Raw genomic sequence first — 15,965 nt, 5'->3', positions numbered from 1 at the left:
CTACGAACCCGAGTTAAATACTTGAACCCAAGCCCTAAAGAGATCTTGGGCTCAAGTAGGGGCACTGTTCATACCCTGGCCCAATAATAAAGGTCCAGGTCCAAAAGAAAGGCTTAGTCCAGAGGATTGAGCCTTACTACGCACCGACCTGGTGTCAAGAAGTCGGTGTTGACTACGATTCGTCTTAAAGAAGTCGGGCACGAGATTAGCTGGCAGATAAACACTCATTCAAATGAGTAACCGTCCCTAAAATCTCTCCAACCGCTTCATCAAGCCATATCTTAACCTCCCTAAGATAATGGGACGGTTAACACCCTAAAGATATGGCACTACTCCAACGGTGGTTATTGGCTCACCACTATAAATACACTGACACCCCTCAGGTATCTCTAAGCCCAATACTCTCTAGACCTGCTAACACCCTAGCTAACTTAGGCATCGGAGTGTCTTTGCAGGTACCACCCCCCATTCATTCACGTACACAAGTCGGAAGGAGGCTCCTGCGAGCGAACCTACTTGAAAGCCACCCTCTGCAGACAATTGGGCCAACCAACGTCATCCATTCTATTAATCTTCGGTTACCCACCGTAACACTATTAATGCTAAGCTTTAAGTTTATTAAAAATTTATAAGGATGACACTACATATTTCAGTCCTCAATAAATTTTTATTGTTCTAAAAGTCATCTTTAATTATATTTAGGATTACGGAAATATTTAATAATAAAAAAAATTAGTCAATAACAATAAAAATTTATCTTATTTAATATTCATTAATTGTTGACAATTAATGAATATTAAATAAGATAAATTTTAATTTTTTTTTTTGTCTTTCTTAACATTACTATTATGATTATTAGTGTCACCGTATATCGATCATTAATAAATTCACATACTCCGTTTGCTTCAAGAAAAGATAACTAGATTATGGCATTTCTCTATAAAAATTAATGTATCCTATGAATGCTAAGCTTTAAGTCTGATCTATTAAAAACTTAATACGTAGCATTTGGAAGAAAGATAGAGATCGAGAGATTTAAATTAAGAGTCAAAAATTAAAATAAATCTTAATATTGTGTTTGGTGTAAAGTGGGAGACAAATACTGAAATAAGAATGAAATTCTAATTTAATTTGTACAAAAGGTAAAGTTGAAATTAATTAATTGAGATAGGAGTATTTTAGGTATAAAATATTATCAAAGTTTTGGTCTCCGTTTTAAAAAATTTTAGTCCCCTGCGTCTCCACTTTTTTGAGATAATAAAATACTGGAATTTTAAGAATAGATATTGAAATTTTAGTATCAATCTCTGGATCAATAAATATAATATTAAGTTTCAGTCTTCCAATCTCCCTCCTAATACCTCAAAACAAACGCTACTATAACACTAGTGACGCTTTGACATCCAACACATTTTTATTATTCTAGAAGTAGTGTTTGATAGTATATTTGATCATTAGTGTTACCATATATCAATGATTAATATAATGAAAAGATAACAAGATGTAACAGTTCTATATAAGTTAATGTATCATATCAATAATGTTAAGTTTTAAGTCTATTGAAAACTTAAAAGCATGACACTCGATTGTTTGGTATCCAACAAATTTTTATTATTCTAGATGTCATCCCTAATTGTATCTATGATTATTAGTCCCACCATATATCAATCATCAATAAATTCATATACTCGTTTTGCTTTAAGAAAAGGTAACAAAATTGTGGCATTTTTGTGAAAGTTAATGTATCTTCTCAATGCTAAGCTAAGTCTATTGAAAACTTAAAAGGATGACGGTTATAACACTTTGGTCTCTAGCAAATTTTTATTATTTTAAGAGTCATTTTACATTGTATATATGATTATTAGTGCCACTATCTATCAATCATCGATATATAGTAATACTAATGATCAAATATACTATGACATTTGGATCAAAATCTCCTAAAATAAAAAAATGAATTAACTATTATTTTATTATTATTTTATCAATTTTTTTTAATTTTAGACGAGGATCCAAATTCATGACCTTCTGCAGAAAAAAAATGTATCTTATTAATGCTAAACTTTAGCTCTAATAAAAATTAATAAGAATGATATTCATAATATTTTAGTCTCAAATAAATTTTTATTAGTCTAAAAAAGTTCGTCGCTTAGCTTAAAAAAAAAAAAGACTAATTTACCTTGTAATGATATTTTTACAAATTTAATTGTTTTATAATAAAAATTTATTAAAAACTTATTATTTGGAGGTCTTTTAGAAATTTACTCCACTCGTTAAATTTAAACCAATAATATTTTTTTAATGTCTGCTAGGAAAGTTGATTTAATGATTTATTCTAAAAGTATTACCTAGTTTTATTTTTAGATAATTCTAAAAATTCATATATACCTGTGGTTTCATGAGAAGTTTGACCCAAGAAAGCAGCAATCTCCCTCTTGCGGGTGGCGTCGTCACCGGTGGTGCCAAAACCAGCGGAAGTGCGAGCGGCGGCAATGAAGGCATCATAGGTATAGAATCCTTTCCCTGGACAGCTAGGATCATTCCGGTGCTTAAGCATCTGATCAAACATAGAAGAAGTAAGTATATTAGCAACATCGCCGCCGCCACTGCCGGCACCACCACCACCAATAGGTGTTGGTGGCGGAGGTGGTGGTGACGGATTTGAAGGTGTTGAACCTTTGCATTGGCTTTGGCAACCAGAACCACAATAAGGGTCTGTGGTACCACACCAACCCCATTGGCTACAACATAAACTGTTTGGGCATAATGCTCCATTTGCTTGTCTACCACATTGTTCTGCTTTTGCACCATGCAATAATATTAAGAGGCTTAGCATAAAATAAGGTAATTTGGTATTTCCCATTATTTTTTTTTTTTGTTTTAAAGAGAGGTTTAATGTATTGTGATTGATGCATGGTTCAGTATTTATAGATGTAGTATGATGAGAGACTAGATATTTGTTGATTTTCATAGTTGGCAGCTAACACTACAATGCAATTTCATTGATTGATTGCTCAATTTCTACTAGTATGTTACTAAGGAGATCAATTTTCAACAAAAGGAAAGTCCTATAAAAAGGAACAAAAAATAAAAGGAAAAGTATATGAAACCAATTCCTAATAAGTCAAGAATGGACAATTTAATTAATTATAAATTATATTAATAATTAATTTTAAATTTTTTAAATTTTAAATTTAAAAAATTTAAAATTGATTAAATAAACATAATTAAAATTTATAAAAATCTTCCTCTTCTCTCTCACATTAATCTACCCACCTCTAATAACCACACACACAGACCTCTCTCTCTCACCGTCAGAACCTCTCTGCCTCTGCCCTCATCTAAGACTCTCCAACTTCTCAGACTAAAAATGACGCAATAATGCATTGAGTTGCTGATGTTGCGATCCAAAGAGGGAATTGGTTTGTTGAAGGAGAGCCCAGTTTTCAGTGATGAGATCGTAGGAACCCATTTTAAGAACGACATCGGTGTTTGGAATGTGTATGAGAGTTCGGATGCCATGCATGTAAGCTTCTTTAGCTCTGTCACAGTCGCAGAATTGAAGGTCCCGTTGAGCCAAATGGGAGATCCCAAACCGAAGGCCTTCCCGGGTAGTGAAGAATATGAAGATTCACCCATAGGGAAGGTGCGTGTCAAAGAGATCACGTAGGTACCCTTAAAGTCGGTCTCTGACTTGCACTTGCTACAGGAATTGTTTAAGGAAGCAATGATGGAGCACGAATTGTCCTTGAACAATTACAGAAATATAAAAAAAATATTCATTTAATAGGAAAAAAATATCCTAATGCTTAACAAAAGAAATATCCAGTTATATTTTGGCAAAAATAATTAGATATCTATAAAATTAAAAAAGAATATGAAATTCTTAAAGAAATAGAGACATTCACATTTGCAATAAAAAAAAATAAAAAATATATAAAAGAACATCCATTCGGTATGAAAAAGAAACATTTCGATACTTAGCAGAAGAAACATCCATGTATACTAACTTATCTTTATTAAGATGAGTTTCGAGCAAGGTTCGGAAAACTGGACCGGTCATCAAACCGCTCTAATTACTGGTTCACTGGTTTACTGGTCCAACCAGTCTAACCGATGATTTAATCGAAAAAATTGTTTTAAAATAAAATAACAAATAAATTATAAATAAATATCCTAAAATATAATTATAATATAATACAAATATTAAAATAGTTTTCAAATTTAAAAAACTACATTAAATGTCATCAATGAAATTCATATAAACTTATTAATATACAAACTCAAGTTAAATAGTATAAAGAAATATCAAATATTAAATATCAACATAAAAATTTATCAATTATCAAAATCTCAACATGTTCTTGTGAGTTTCTTTTTTTTTTTGGGATAATTATTTAAACATATTATGTAATTATGATTATGATTTCAACTATTGTGCTAAAAAAACCTTCTAACAAGGATATGTTGATAGTGGTTGTGTCTTGTGAGGCATCAATATCTCCTCATCCAGGTCATCAAATGAGAAGCTTTTTGTTATTGCAAGTGAAGATGAACAGGCCAATACACAAGTTTGAATGTACCAACTTAACAGAACTTAACAGAGCCAAAAAGAAAAAAGAAGCAACAACAAAAATCATATTAATAAATTTATAATTTCTAAAGGTATAAAAATATGTTTTTTATATTTATAAACATTAAAATCTTTGTAATTATAAATATCTAATAAACATAATTATAAACAAAGTTTTCATCCAAAACATAAGTATAAATATTCTCTCCAAAGCAAAATAAACATAATTTAAAACATAATTATAAAATTGTCTCCAAAGTAACATAAACATAAATCGAACCACTCAATTTTTATCTTCACTCTCTTGTAAGTTCAGTTGGGGGAAGTTAGGGTTTGGCAAAAAAATTGTAAAAATACCCCTCACTAAAAAAATACTAAGCCCGGCGGGGAAGCCCCGCCAAAACCCGCGGTTTAAACGGTGCAAGTTAGGTGGGCTTTTGCTATTTGGCAGTCCCATTTTTCTAGCCCGGTTCGCTTTTTTTGGCGGGTTACGCAGACCGGCCCGGTGAATTTAGGCCCATTTGCCACACCTAAATACCAGCAACAAATGATCACTCTAAACCCTGAAATCAATAACTATTTCAACAAAAATTCAGAAACATCATACTTAAAAATTAAAAAACGGCAACAGTAGCATAACAAATCCATTTTAATCAACAATTTCAACAACACAAAATCAATGATTTAATTAATTTTAGATTCAGAAATCACAAATCAGAGTATCAGACATTCAAAACACTGAAACAGACTCAACATTGATGACACTAAATTAAACAGAGCATTAGCAAGGAAGAAGAAGAAGAAGAACATTAGCAACATTATTTGAACAAAAAATTCAGAAATTAAAAGTAAGAAGAAGAACCGAGCATTCAGAAACTAAACAGATCCATCAGTAACCAGAGAAAAATTAAAAAACCATCAGAGTAACAAAACTTCAAACATTCACAGCAAACTTCAAACTGTTAGAGTAACAGATCCAAAACCAAACTTTCAAAGTAAATAAAATTTCAAACATTCACAACAATTAGAAAACAGAGTAACAAAACATTTAGAACCAAACTTCAAGGACCATCAGCAACAGCAACAGATCCAGAACCAACCTTCAAACATTCAGAACAAAACTTCAAACCATCGGCAAATACAAGACATATTTGAACAAAACTTCAAAAATTGAAGAAGACTTGAACCAAGACCGAAGCAGAGTTGAACAAAAATTGAAGCAGACTTGATCCAAGACCGAAGCAGACTTGAAGAAAAATCAGAAATGGAACAAAAATTGAAGAAGAAGACCAAAGTGAAGATGAAGAAGAGAAGCCACTAACCTGGGTCCGTGCCGAGAAGCCAGCGAAGATGAAGAGCCGAAGAGGAGCTGGGTTAGGCGGCGACGCTGAGGGGCTGGGTTAGGCAGCCACGATGGAGGGCTAGGCGGAGGGTAACGCGGCTAAGGTTTCTTTCATTCAGAGTTCTCCAGAACATGGATGAATGAATGATTAGGGGAAGAGGGGGTTAGGTCACGAGGGATCACTAGATCAATGGATCCGTTTCTTTTTTTACAAGTTTAAAAATGGCGCCGTTTTATCCGAATCGGCCGGTTCTCAACCGGTTTGCTGGTTTTTTATTGGTTTTTCTTCGAACGGTTATAAGGAGATGATCGGATCGCTTGCACTGCCGGTTCCCAGTTGAACTGGTTCGACCGGCCGGTCTAATCCGATTTTCAGAATCATAGTTTCAAAGTCTAATCTATTAAAAAATTGGTAGAAGTTGGCTGAACCCCCTCTTAATTTCCTAGCAGAATTGAAAATAAAAAAAGATGAAGAAGCAGAAAATCAAAATTGACTATTTTCATTGTTAAAACATATGACGTTAGCCCAAGATTGTAAAAATTTTTTAATTTTAATAAATGCACAAAATATATTAAAAACTTAAATTTTATATTTTATTTTATAAAAACTTTATAAATTAATAATTTTAATATGTAATCTTAAACCTTTTAAAATATTAAAAGTAAAATTAAAATGATTTAAATATCAGTATTTTTAAAAAATTTCATAAATAAAAAAAATACTTTACCCGTTTTGTCTGACACTAACAGGTCAGCAGTGTCTCTCAAGTCAAGCTTCATCATGAAGATGGCCATTTCCTAGGCTCATCTAATAAATATCTCTTTAGTTGCTGCATTTTAAACTCCATAATGACATGTAAACCTAATTGGCAACTATATTTGGAATAGTATATACCTCGTAAATAATTGAGGTTACCCAATGTTTATTACTAGTTTAGAAAATAGTTAGAATGATTAAAAGGATAATTTACGAGAAGAAATGGGTATTATTGTTAATTATTTGGGTGGTGAGAAGCAGGTGGCAAACAATTGTCCTTTTGGGTTCACCGATTTTGGAACGCTGCAAATATTAATGTGTTAATGAAAGCTTACTTGTTACTGAATATCCATCCAACAATTACAAATATGATCTTAATACATCTGGCTAAAGTATGTTCTTGTGTTCTTCAGAGGACAGCATGTTCAAAAGCTGTGTATAAATTGAAAAGAATTCCAAATCCATGGTAGAAAGTTCGTTTCAATTTGATAATAATGCTACATGGGAAGGTGCACACCAAAAAATTTGCACCCATGTAAGAATTACAAAAATCAATTTACAGAAAACTTTCATTATGGCAAAAAATAGATACTAGATCAAGTTCTCTATGAAAGCTTTAGACTGGATAGTCCTAAAAAGCTCCCTCAAATTAGCCAATATATGGCGTGGTCCCAAACTCTTTGCACCAATGAAATTCAAAAGCTGCTCTAAATCCTACATTCAGAATAACCAAAAGGGTAAGGAGCTATAAGCCAAAGAGTAAAAATGGAACATATCATAAATCAAATCCATAGCTTGTTTACGAATTGCTATATAGAACAAAAGATAAATAAAAAGGTATACCTTATTTAACAAGAATACAGCATAAGCCGCTCTTGTTGTTTCTTGACCTTCTAAAAATAGGGGGAATTCCACATGCTTGGTGTTTGCAGAAGTCATTGCATTTGATGTAGATTCAGATGACGTTGGCTCTATGGAAGGAGCATTGTCAATGATATATGAATGAGAACCCCCCAATCGTAACGGATAACGCAAAGGTACTCGCAAGTATGAGGCTACAAGTGAAACAGCCTGCAAATCGAATGCTGCATTAAGTAACACAGGAAGTTTTCCATATAAAAAAAATGTCAAAATATGAATTGACTATTTGGAAACTGACCATCTCACTATTAACAGATAGATTTAAGGGTTGAAAAGGACCAGGGAGCTACAAACTTACATGTGCAACATATCCTAGGGCAGTAGCAGACCTTTGAATTTCTTTCTTATCGGTGAAAAAGCTCATCTTCTTAAAAGATAGCATTGTCAAATGCAGGCCCTGAATTGTCAACGACCCTTGATTAACTGGTTTAAGTCCAGCAGGAGTTCCTAGGTAAACAAGGGCAACTTTTAGCAACAATCCAGAAGATGTGTCACTTACTCGATTAGAAATGAAGTAATTTTATCTAATTATTCTAATACAATTCACTGGTCAAGATAACTGGATCATCATCTATATTCTATAACTGTTGTAGTCATAATATAAAGAAGCCTAACCAACCCAAAACATAATCAACACAAATTACAAAGTAAATAAGGGATTTTTACCTAAAGAGAGTGAAGTTGAAAATGCTACAATGACAGAGCTCTAGAGGGCCTTAAGATTTACCAAGCCCTTAAGACCACGATACACAGGAACAATGATACAGTCCACAAGCAATGATACTATGATAAATGAGTATTGCTGTGAAGAAAGAATACTCTTTTGCACAATGAAAAAGGAAAGATAATCATCTATAATTAATTATGCAGATGCCATTGTAATTTCAACAAATAGGAAAGATAATCATCTACTGTTAATTTCAACAAAAAGGAAAGATAGATCTATAACTTAGATCAGTTAACATGAAACAAAACCACCACAGAAGCATAAAAAGGAAAAAAAACAAGGTGTTGACCCACAACTGGTAGAAGAAGCAGATAATGAGAGACATCATATTCACCAATCACCACAATAGCTCAATTTTAAGGAAGAACTGAACCCAAAGTGCCACTAGGAAACCGAGATATAGCGACTGCAACATCCATCACCTCAGTTTCATTCTTTACTTGAAACTATAGTTTCTACTTCTTATAAGGTCAACCATTTCATATTTTAACAGTACCATTCACAAAGACAGACAAATTGAGCAATCTATTACCTGATAGGCTACCTGAAGGATATGCTTCAAGCTCAACTTGCTCTTGTGCTGGTCCAACAGTGATCTTCACAGGATATAGCATTGAAATTTGAGATGCCATATGTTGTTGCCTCATTTTTAGCATCTTCTGTGAATTTCTTAGACAAACATAGCCTTTTTCTTCAGACAGTGCCCGACTTGACTCCTATAGTTACAACATCATGAGCTAACTATCATGCTACAATATCAGCAGAAACATATGATTCTACTATAATACCAGGAAACTGTGTGAGAACAAAAAAGGGAAAAAATAAACAAACCGAAAAAGTGAAGTTGTCAAGAAAACTAAACGTATGTTTTATGCTTCAAATGCTAAACCAAACACATCCTGAGTCATCAAAAATACAGTTGACTGAACTGCATCATATAACAAAGTCTTTCTGCCCCAATTTTTTTATGGGGCTAAGAAAAAAAATTATAACATAAACTCACTTATTAAAAAGTATGTAGTACTCAAAACCCATAACAAAATATGAAAAAAGATCAACCTGAAGATTTCTGCTAGCCACGGAAAGAGCACCTCCTGCCACCAACAGCGATTGGACTGCACCACCAAGCTGCTCTTCTTGCCTGCAAGCATCCTCCTTTGCCAGCCTAGATCGCACAGACATATTCTCCACCATCAATTTCTTTGATTCCAATTTCTGCCGCATTTCTTCAAGTTCATTTACACGGCCCAATGATTCAGCATTGACCTGCTCAAAAGATCATCACCCGCTAATACGCGGGCCGTTATTAGGGACAAGTACAATGATTTAAAAGTAAATAACCATAACATATCCCTATATGTTATTGTCAACTGAAACAAGTATTCATGGTCGAAAGCAACAAAAGATGAAAGCAAGAAACAAACAACTTAACAAGCAAGACTGAATTGGTATGCTTATATTATTGATGCCTATCAGGAACAATCTCAAATACCAGTGCCTGAAGTACATAATAAAACCCTAGTTCTGATCTACTGACATGGATAACCCTCAATGGAAGTTGCATCTAGTGGAATAAACAAATTCGAACAAAAATGAACAGTTTGCTTCCAAGTTCTAACATTACCAAAAATGAAACTGCATTTAACACGACAACATTGAACCATTTTCTTCTTCCCAAAATCTATCATTCTATTGCGATTCCACTTCCCCCGCAATTCACCAAAACAGAGCTTCTTCCTAAAATTTTTCTTTATTCTAAGTTAACTCCTCATTAACCACACTCAGCAGAAATTGAATTCAACAATCTCAGGAAATCAACTAAAAGCGCAAAGCCATAAACCTAGCTCTTACTAAAACCCTACCTGGATGAGGTCATGGAGCTTCTGATGAAGACGACGCTTCTTCTCCTTGGCTTCATTGAGCGCAGAAGAGAGACTCGACAACCTCGCAAGCTCGCTCTCGAAATCCTCCCACTCAATCACTCTCAAATCTTCTGGATCGGTCGTCGTCGTCAGCAACGAGATGTTCTGGTTTGGTTCCATTGGGGATCGACCTCACCATCGTCCTTGGACTGCGCTTAATTCAAACTCACAAGCTCGTCGATCCCTTCTTCATCACCACTTCATCAAATTTTAGTTTTCTCGGGAAAATATTGGTTCTGAATTTTCTCGGAAAAAGGAGGAGAAGAAGAAGAAAGAAGGCGTCAGTGGAGGAGTTTGGTTTCTCTCTTTGTTGGAGGGGTAAACTGTAAAAGTGTAAAACAGCATATTAGTGGACACGTGGCACTTACGCAACACACTTTACCATCGTCAATTTATTCATCATTTTGTTAGTCAAAATCGTGTCTCGAAACGAAGCGATTCTAGGAGCAGCTTCCGTCGCGACTAGGAGGTTGGCGCCGGTGGAATCGCCGGAATCGTGGGCAGAGGTGGGGAGAGAACAGGCTGCCGGAGGAAGATGGGCTTGGGCCTCTTCATGAAAAAAATAGCAGACCGAAAAAAAGTATGTTCATTATTAATTTTTATGCATATTGAGTAAATTGGTCTAAACTTTAAATAATTTTATCACAAGTCACAAGAGAGTTATCATTGATTGGGCCATAACATGAGTTGATGAAATTGAATTGGGCTAAAACTAATGAAATGTAGAAAGCCTAGATAGAAACCTTTAACTTTGAGAATCATTAGGGCTTAGGCCCCTTCTACAACAAAAAACAAAAAATTTGAGGATCACAAATACAAAAACAAACAAGAAAATTCCTGAAAACAAGCTCATTTTTCTTCAAACCAAAAAAAAGAAGATCTTAATGTGGGTTACCAGAAGCTTTATTCACTCACAATAATAAAAAGAATTAATAGCCAAAATTGTTTCTAAAAGATCGCTCGATCTCTGTTTTAGTCTCCAAAAAATAAAATTAAACAAAGAGTCCCCAAAATATAATTGCATTAGTAGAGTTCATCCTTCTGTCATTTCAGTTGATAAGATAGCTAACGTTCGTTAAGGTAGAATATTAACTGACAGTGTGGCACACTTCAAACGTCACAATGTTAATGTTGACAAGATAAGTTTGTTAAATTAAGTTAAATTAGTCCCAATATTAGAACCTTAATCCCAATCTCAAACATAAATAACTCTTCTTCTCCAATTGGATATCCTTATACATTCCTTCAACAAGTTTACCCAACTTCAATGCACAATAATAAAGATACTGACCTTCATCCCTATCATTAGCAAAAACACAAACTGAGATAACAAATAGTAATATAAGCTCATTCAATTCCAGTGCAAACTCAGATTTCATTATAGAAAACAAACTAATACACCTATCAAGATGGCCCATTTTAAAAAACCCAAAAACTAAGGAATTTCACGACAAAAAATTCTTGTTGGACATTTTACCGAATCACTTCTCTGCATCATGGATAGAATTCATATTGAAGTAACTTGATATACCAGTTGATCATTGATAAATCTATTTCTGAAATCCAAAAATTTAAATACACGGGCATAGAAACAACTCTAGGAGACTCAATCCTATCACATGGTAGTACTTTTCCACAGCCGTCACCGCCGTCAACATGGAGGAGAAGAGTTATATATGTTCGAGATTGGAATTATGGTTTTGAAATTGATTCTAACATCTAGGGAATTAAAGTTTGCTTATGATTGTTAATTTTGTCCTCTAGTAGCGTGAACTCATGTGCAGATGTCGCCTTGCAGAATGGTGAAGTAAACAAGGACGTTCAAAGTATGGGTAAGTGTCTCAGGAAAGGACGTTAGAGAGAAAAGAGGAGACATGGTTGTTATGAGTGGTGGTCATCGGAGAAACGTTTATCGGAGAAACGTTTGAATATATCAAATGACATTGTCTCAACACTTGGAGGCAAAAAATCAAAGCTATGTCGTTTTGAGGTGTGCCACACTTATGAACATTAACCATGTCATCAACTGAGATTATAGAAGGATGAACTCTATTAACGTAGTTATCATTCAAGTACTATTTTGATTAAATTTATTTTTTAGAGACTAAAATGAAGATTGAATAATTTTTTAGAGACAAATTTGACTATTAATTCTAATAAAAAATCATAATAGATAAACCAAAAAAAATTATGATAGAATCAATTTAAACAGATCAAAAAGTCAACTCACTTATTTATTTAAATAAATGTACGAAATTATAGACAAAAAAATATATAATAAAATTTATCAAATTTTATTTTTGCGTATGCATAATATATTAACGAACTTTAATGTTGAGATTAAAAGATAGTATTGTTCACGAGCTTTACCATTATAAGTGGGTATCACTATAGTCCCTTATTAAAAGATGCTCCTGCTTATTACAAACACGACAATTTATCTAAAATGGACTTTGATTGTTGCAATCCAAATTATTCCCAGTGCTAACTCCCAACATTGAGCAATACCTACTATAAAACCCAATCCGATCTTCGACCCGAGAATCTGGCCCGTGTCCGCATTCAAGCCCACCATTGATTATGTTGGTGATGACACCATATCCAGGGACTCGGCCGGCGGCTGTATCGGTAGAAGACGGCGTCCATCCTCCGGTAATGACATTATGACATGATGGCTTATTTCCTTGTGGTGTCATCCAAAACCATATGGCTGTCTTAAATGAAATAACTGGATCAGTTGCTACTAGATCAGGATTGTTTAGAAGATCTGATCCTATAGCATTACCCGCTGGCCCGTAATTGTAATTGCTGCAACAAGTTATTAACTAATTGCACGTCAATAATAATGTATGTTGACAACCGAAGATTTGTAAAATAATTTTAGATAGATTTACAAATCTGTACAATAATAAAGGTATATACTTAGAATACTCCATGACAAATTTAATATAGGTTTAATTATTCTGTCGTTGTCTATAATTTTAATCGAATTTTTAATTAAGTCTCTATATATTTTTTTTAATTAGATTTTTATAACGTATTAAATTTTGTAATTAAGTCTCTACTATAATAAAAACATTAATTAAAATTAATAGAATATTGTCTGTAAAATTATACAGAATATTCAGTCAAATTAAATATATTTATTTCGTTTAACAGAATATTATGTTAATTCTAGCATTTTTGTCAGGCGACAGAGACTTAATTACAAAATCTGATATCATATAAAGACTCAATCGAAAAAATAAAAAAAATTAATTAAAAATTTAGTAAAATTATAGGAAACGACAAAATAATTAAACCTTTAATATACATTATATATATATATATATATAACAGTAACCCAACTTTAAAATAACCTAAAATTCATACAAATATAATTTATAGTTAAATGATACTTATATAGAATTTAATTTTAATGCATTAACAAAACAAAATATTTTACATAATTTTTTAATTATTTTTACGACTATTTATACAATAAGTATGAAAAATAATTACTTTTATTGACATAATAAAATATTTTTATACTGACTACTATATATAAAAATTAAATCCTGTATTATCAATACATATAGCAATTAAACTCAAATAAATAAATTGTATCGCTCTATTTCATCAAATTCTGCTTAAATTTGGCTATTAACTTGATGTGGTTAGATTCATTATTGGACATACTATAGTCTTATATATTTGTTAATTACTTACTGAGTGAGTTGAATTGGTCCTCTTCCATAGTATTTTTTGCCAGGAGCACATGGCCATTGTGTAGAGGGTGTACAATAATCTGCGTCCTGGTTATTTTCATTGATAAAGCAATACCCCCAAGCATATGGACCATCTGGTGCACTTGCCCATCCTCCTATATATATATAAATAGTACGTTCAAAATTAATCTTGGGTATATGTGTATATAAAAGTAAATCTTTTTGTGTTAATTAAAATATATATATCTGAGAAAGTTACATACATCACCTAATAAAAGGTTTCATCCAACTTGAGTTAGATTTGGTAGAGAATATAAGTTTATTTTTCTTATGATTCAAAGTTAGATTTTGAATTTAAATTTTTATATTTTATCTTTCTTAGCATTAAACTTAGATTTTATATTTATTAGCTTCAAGTTAGAATCATACCACTTTATTTCTTTAGGATAAATTCTAAATGCAACTCATACTAGAGTATGTTTTTAATTCAATTCCTGTATGTAAAAAAAGGACTTAATGTGAAAATGATAATCGAAAATTATTAAATAATTTAAAAATATTATCACTATGTAATTAATTAACCTGTGGTTTCATGGGAAGTTTGACCAAAAAAGGCAGCAAGCTCCCTCCTCTTGGTGGCATCATCACCGGTGGTGCCGAAGCCGGAGAAAGAGCCAGCGGCGGCAAGAAATGCATCATAAGTGTAGAATCCGTTGCCCTTACACCGTGGATCATTTCTGTACTTAAGCATTTCATCAAATGTAGAGGAAGTAATGATGCTACTAACATCACCATTAGAACCACCACTAGAACCACCACATTGGCTTTGGCAACCGTTACCACAATAATCATTTGTGTTACCACAATAACCATATTGGCTACAACATAAGTTGTCTTGGCACAATGCTCCATTTGCTTGTGTACCACATTGTTGTGCTCTTGTGGTTCTACCAAGCACTAATAAGAAAGCTAATATTATTATAAGATAGGGCAATTTGGTGTAACCCATTTTTCTTTTAAGAGTGATGGAGAATGAAGTGTTTCTTGATGTGTTAGTTTCATTAGGATAATGATGGTATTTATATATAGGCAATGGTAAGTTAATTATGGTAGGATGCTTGAGATATTTTTGATATATGTTTATTTTCAAATTTGGCTGCTTCTACAATAATATACAACACTGTATATCACAGTCTTCAAAATCAAGTTGGATTAGTCTAATAGTTAGTTTATTATTAGTCTATTTAAATAAATGTCGAATGTTTAAATTCTATTTTTTGCACTAACTCATTCACCAATAATAAATTCTTAAATAAATTTTCAATCCATAATCTATAGCAGATTAATCTTTAACCTGCTAAAATAAAAAATACCGTACGAAATCAAACAATATTAGCGTCTTCACTCTCTATATTTAAGAGATTAATATACGACTAGTTAGCAGATATTTTAGTCCGATCCAATGATCAAATGTTTTTGCCTCTTAAAAATGGTAAAAAGAATTCGTGGGAAGATTTTTTCTTTGAATCTCTATAGATTGAGTTCCATTGGTCAAATTCTTAATAATAAAATTTATCAATTGGTAGGTTTCACTTTCACCTAAATAAGTTAGAATATCAATAAGTATTCTATTTGTCCACTTGCATAAATAGCTACGAAGTACGGACAATTTTTGTGTGTTGTCATTTTAGATACGAAATTTATCAATATTCGTTTGACATGCGTATTTTTTGTGTCCAATCATGTTTTAATAAAAATAATTTTTTTTTGGACGACATGTTTGAACATATTAAATACCATCACATATCCAACCTTATTCTTAACTAGGGATGACAATACCACTCGAATCCGCAGGTACCCATATCGTTTCTATCTGCTCGGGACGGATAATTATCTGTTCCGCACCGAGTTAGATTTTTAGCAGGACTGGTTTTTAGGAGGGACGGGGCGGGGTCGGATTTAGGTAATACTCGCCCCTATCCGCCCCGCTATATATATACAATATATATAATTTTA

The 15,965-nt window shown here is 32.9% G+C and overlaps 3 protein-coding genes across 4 annotated transcripts in view; all 3 read right to left on the bottom strand.

Moving 5' to 3' along the window:
* The window catches only part of LOC107476042 (endochitinase-like), a 19,831-nt gene extending 16,968 nt beyond the window's left edge, over nucleotides 1–2,863 (bottom strand). Inside the window, exon 1 of the mRNA XM_016095790.3 lies at nucleotides 2,389–2,863. Within this exon, the coding sequence (XP_015951276.1) occupies nucleotides 2,389–2,863 (475 nt within the window). The remainder of the gene's footprint in view (nucleotides 1–2,388) is intronic.
* Nucleotides 2,864–6,877: 4,014 nt separating this feature from the next.
* Nucleotides 6,878–10,568, bottom strand: LOC127743910 (vacuolar protein sorting 38). Of its 2 annotated transcripts, none has more exons than XM_052256124.1 (6): nucleotides 10,183–10,568; nucleotides 9,380–9,586; nucleotides 8,865–9,036; nucleotides 7,892–8,040; nucleotides 7,516–7,743; nucleotides 6,878–7,386 (listed from the first exon to the last, which is right to left on the bottom strand). In XM_052256124.1, exons 1-6 carry the CDS (start codon nucleotides 10,360–10,362, stop codon nucleotides 7,264–7,266), a joined length of 1,059 nt encoding a protein of 352 aa, XP_052112084.1. In that variant the 5' UTR covers nucleotides 10,363–10,568; the 3' UTR covers nucleotides 6,878–7,263. The 2 variants fall into 2 exon arrangements, with proteins under 2 accessions (XP_052112084.1, XP_052112083.1); XM_052256123.1 differs by having other exon boundaries at nucleotides 6,886–7,386; nucleotides 8,853–9,036; nucleotides 10,183–10,566.
* Nucleotides 10,569–12,683: 2,115 nt separating this feature from the next.
* Nucleotides 12,684–14,973, bottom strand: LOC107476072 (endochitinase-like). The gene is made up of 3 exons (XM_016095821.3): nucleotides 14,532–14,973; nucleotides 13,951–14,104; nucleotides 12,684–13,050 (listed from the first exon to the last, which is right to left on the bottom strand). Exons 1-3 carry the CDS (start codon nucleotides 14,956–14,958, stop codon nucleotides 12,684–12,686), a joined length of 948 nt encoding a protein of 315 aa, XP_015951307.1. The 5' UTR covers nucleotides 14,959–14,973.
* Nucleotides 14,974–15,965: the final 992 nt, after the last annotated feature.

This window comes from Arachis duranensis, unplaced genomic scaffold (assembly GCF_000817695.3).
Source record: "Arachis duranensis cultivar V14167 unplaced genomic scaffold, aradu.V14167.gnm2.J7QH unplaced_Scaffold_165934, whole genome shotgun sequence".
Classification (NCBI taxonomy): Eukaryota; Viridiplantae; Streptophyta; class Magnoliopsida; order Fabales; family Fabaceae; genus Arachis; species Arachis duranensis.
The sequence above is the reverse complement of the archived record's forward strand: the minus strand, read 5'-3'. Positions and strand labels throughout refer to the sequence as shown.